At 44.6% G+C, this 3,949-nt stretch overlaps 1 protein-coding gene across 1 annotated transcript in view; it reads left to right on the forward strand.

Moving 5' to 3' along the window:
- Nucleotides 1-564: 564 nt before the first annotated feature.
- The window catches only part of Znf35 (zinc finger protein 35), an 8,309-nt gene continuing 4,924 nt past the window's right edge, over nucleotides 565-3,949 (forward strand). Inside the window, exons 1-2 of the mRNA XM_026779112.1 lie at nucleotides 565-725; nucleotides 3,099-3,515. Of these exons, the coding sequence (XP_026634913.1) occupies nucleotides 3,204-3,515 (312 nt within the window). The 5' untranslated portion in view covers nucleotides 565-725; nucleotides 3,099-3,203. The remainder of the gene's footprint in view (nucleotides 726-3,098; nucleotides 3,516-3,949) is intronic.

Consider the following 3,949-nt stretch of genomic DNA (forward strand, 5'->3'; position numbering starts at 1 on the left):
CAGGAACCCACGGACATGCATGTCCAAGCAATTTGCTATAGATTAACAGAGAGTAAGCAAGTAAGGTATTCTTTTACTGGCAGGCTGCCTTTTACAGTTACAAAGAAAGGACCAAATACTCCATTACTTTAAATCTTTACGGTATATACCCACTCATAAATAGTTGTTTTTGTTTTGTTTAAGCAGGAGATTGAAAGCAAAAATGGGCACAAGGAATTACTCATCACCTTTGGTCATTATCAAATCCTAGAAAGAAAAGTGCAGACTGCTTTGGTCTTGTCCAGATGAAGGATAGTGGTATTCACGGCATCATTTCTTCAATTTTTCTGTACTGTTTGATAATTTGAAAATAATTTTTTTTCCTGCAATCTATCAGGATTTTCTACAGTTTGGCAGCTCTGGGTAGGTGCGCGCCTTGCAAAAATTGCCCCTGCCCTGCCTGCCAATACCCGGCTCTCCCTAATCTCAGGACTCTTAGGAAATGCACAGAGGAGGACGACTTCCTAGATTCCTAGAGAGGTCGGCCTGTTACTGTGGAGCCGGAAGCCCTTCCCGAGGCACTTCCTGTCCGGTCATTGTTCTCCCAGTTAAAGCAGAGAGGCTCTGTAGTCTCAGTCCCGAAATTGGCGCTGGCGGGCTGGGCCTCCGTGGTGAGCGGGTGTCGCCGGGCGGGAGAGGAGGCAGGATCGCCCTTCACCGACCCATCCTTCTTGCGGAGCCACGAGGTAGTGGGACGGGCTGGGGCCGGGCGGCGAGGGGCTCTGGAGGACGGAGGCCTGTGCTGTGGCTCCGGGCCTGCGGGGGCGCGAAGCCCACGGAGTCTTCGGAAGACTCAGAGAGCTTAGCGTGTGCACGTAGAGGAACGAGTCTCACAGGCTTTCCTGCCAGGGGGACTCAGCCCCACACCACGGGGAGAATAACCCTCCAGACTTGTGATTTGGTTCAGTGGGGAAAAGCGTGGCATTCCTTGAAAATTCAGTCTGTACAATAAAGTTAACGTTGGAAAAATGAGAATGATTACTCGAAAAGCTGCAAAGGTGGATTTGGTAAAAATTGGCAGAGTTTTTATTAACAGAACCAAAGAGGAATAGAAACAAACAAAAAACAATATTCTTATATCCAGCTAAAATAATAGTCAGATTATTTGACTTAGTTAAAATAAAAAAAAACACCTGTCGGCTTATCCGAGATAAAAAAGGTCTTGTTAATTAGTAGTTGTGTGCCTGACTTTATGTGGTGTTTTAGGAAGCAGTTTGAAACATAGAAAGCCCTTCCTAAAGGAATAACGCATTAGGACTAAAGGGTGATTTGTACTTAAACAACTGTTACCAAACTGAGGGGTGAAGTCCATGTTTGTTAAAGAAAAGGTTGGTTTTTTTTTTTTTTTTTTTTTTTGGTTTTTCGAGGCAGGGTTTCTCTGTGGTTTTGGGGCCTGTCCTGGAACTAGCTCTTGTAGACCAGGCTGGTCTCGAACTCACAGAGATCCTCCTGCCTCTGCCTCCCGAGTGCTGGGATTAAAGGCGTGCGCCACCTCCGCCCGGCTAAAGAAAAGGTTGTAAACAGTACAGTGAAGTAAGTGTAGAATCCTCCGCCAGAGTGAGGTGTGTATGTGTTATTTACTTTACATATTGGAAGACCGCTATGGCTGTTGTGAAACAGTAATTGGGTCAAGAAGTGGCTGTGGCTGAGGGTGTACCTCAGCGGTAAAGTGTCTGTCTAATAGCATCAGGCCTTTGGATGGCTTCCCAGCACTGCAGAAGCCACAGCAAAACCCACCAGCACTGTTGGCATTTCATTTGTATTTTAGTAAATAAAACTTGCCTGAAGGTCAGAAAAGCAAAACAGCCAGTCACTAACTCTTACCTCAACCTCAGTACAAAATGGCGATCCTGCCTCCAGGAATCCCAGAATGAGACTGTCTGAGAGCTGTCTCCTCCCGTATTATATTCCTCTCTAGGGCTGGGATTAAAGGTGTGCACCACTACCACCTGGCTTCTATGTCAAACTAGTGTGGCTGCTGGGATTAAAGGTGTGTGTCACCATTGCCTGGTTTGTAAGGCTGGCCAGTGGGGCTGTTTTACTTTTCTGACCCTCAGGCAAATTTTATTTATTAAAATACAAATGAAACACTATTACACAGTACGGAGTGGTGAACTATGTCCAAGTGTGGTCCAGAAGTACGCACACAGGGGACTAGCGACATCCAGTCTAGTCACTAATTACTCTGTTTATATAAGTATATATATAGAATACATTTGATTTTATGTGTTTATATAACTTCTTCAGAAAGACTGAGAATTATAGGTTATAGTGCAACAATTAAAAAATAAAGATAGGCCGGGCAGTGGTGATGCTCGGGAGGCAGAGGCAGGTGGATCTCTGAGTTTGAGGCCAGCCTGGTCTACAAGTACTAGTTCCAGGAGAGGCTCCAAAACTACAGAGAAACACTGTCTTGAAAAAAAAAAAAAAGATAAACAATGATGTTAACATGAATACTTTTTAAGACCAAAAAAAGAAAGACCCTCAAAAAATGCTTGTAATTATAACCTTTGAGATAATCATTCTTTTCTCTTTAGAAAACCTTTGTAATGTTCCCTCTTTAAAGCTTTACTCTTGGGGTTGGGGATATAGTTCAGTGGTAGACTATTTGAGGCCTTGGGTTTGGTCCTCATTTCTGAAAGGAAAAAAAAATTAGTCTAATTCTGAAAATAAGTGTCCCCATAGTAAAAAAATTAAGCTACTAAGTAAAATAGTTATTATCACTGGATTGGAGATTTTCCCTAATATTTTTCTATATTCTTAAAGTTTTTACAGTTAAAATACTAATACTTCCTCCTTTTTTTTCCTTTTCTTTCTTTTTTTTAATTTGAGATACCATCTCACTATGCAGCCTGGGATGGCCTATGTAGACAAGGCCTCTGCTTCCCCAAGTGCTGGGATTAAAGGTGTGTACATGAGTGTACCCCTGAAATTTGAAGGAGAACAGACTGCTCTTGTCCTACCATGCCACTAGCCAGAGCAGGAAGCAGCAACCAGTGGGCACAGTGTTATCCAAACAAAGCTATATTTGGTGTGAACTGCGTTTTCTGGTTTTGCAGGGAACAGTACTCCTCTTGGCACTGGGAAGAGACTCAGAAGCTCTGGCGACTTGGAGATTAGATGGGGCATGACCAGTGCTGGGCATCCCCCACTGAACAGAGAGGATGACTGCAGAATTGAAGAGGACCATGGCCCGAGCCTCCTGGGGCCCAGTGAAGGTGGAAAAGAACGGGAACGATGGTGAAAGTGTGAGCCCATCCAGTCGACAAGTGTACTCTGAGAACGTCAAGGTCTGGGCCCCAGGGGAAGGTCCTTATTTAAGCATTGATGTATCTGAAGAGGAGGGAAAGGTAAGTGGTGATCTGGAGGGGAAGAAGAGAATGTGGATCTCAGATAGTTTCAGGGGCACTCCACTGCCAAACCCAGGCTTTTTCTCTCCTGGTGAGGGTTCTTACTTTTTATTCCTGTGGAGCACGGTGAGATGGTCCCTTTGATTGATCTGTAATTCTGTTGTTCACAGCCATTGCTGCATAGAACCTGGGGGGCTTTACTACATCTTGTTACCCACATTATATTCTGTTCTAACCAGAACAGACTCTGGGGAATAATACCTAGGTTTTTGGGTTTGTTTTTGGTTGTCGTTGTTGGTTTTTGTTTTTCGGGGCAGGGTTTCTCTGTGTAACAGCCCTGGCTGTCCTGGAACTAGCACTTGTAGATCAGGCTGGCTCCGAACTCACAGAGATTTGCCTGCCTCTGCCTCCCGAGTGCTGGAATGAAATGCATGCACCACCACCGCCCGGCTCACCCTGGCTTCTTAAAGCCATGCTCTCTACTTGTCTAAGCTAGGGCTCACTAACAGATGAGAATGTATATTGTAGAATTCTGTGAGTTAAAAATCCAAGTGGTAGAC

Source organism: Microtus ochrogaster, chromosome 5 (assembly GCF_000317375.1).
Source record: "Microtus ochrogaster isolate Prairie Vole_2 chromosome 5, MicOch1.0, whole genome shotgun sequence".
Taxonomy (NCBI): Eukaryota; Metazoa; Chordata; class Mammalia; order Rodentia; family Cricetidae; genus Microtus; species Microtus ochrogaster.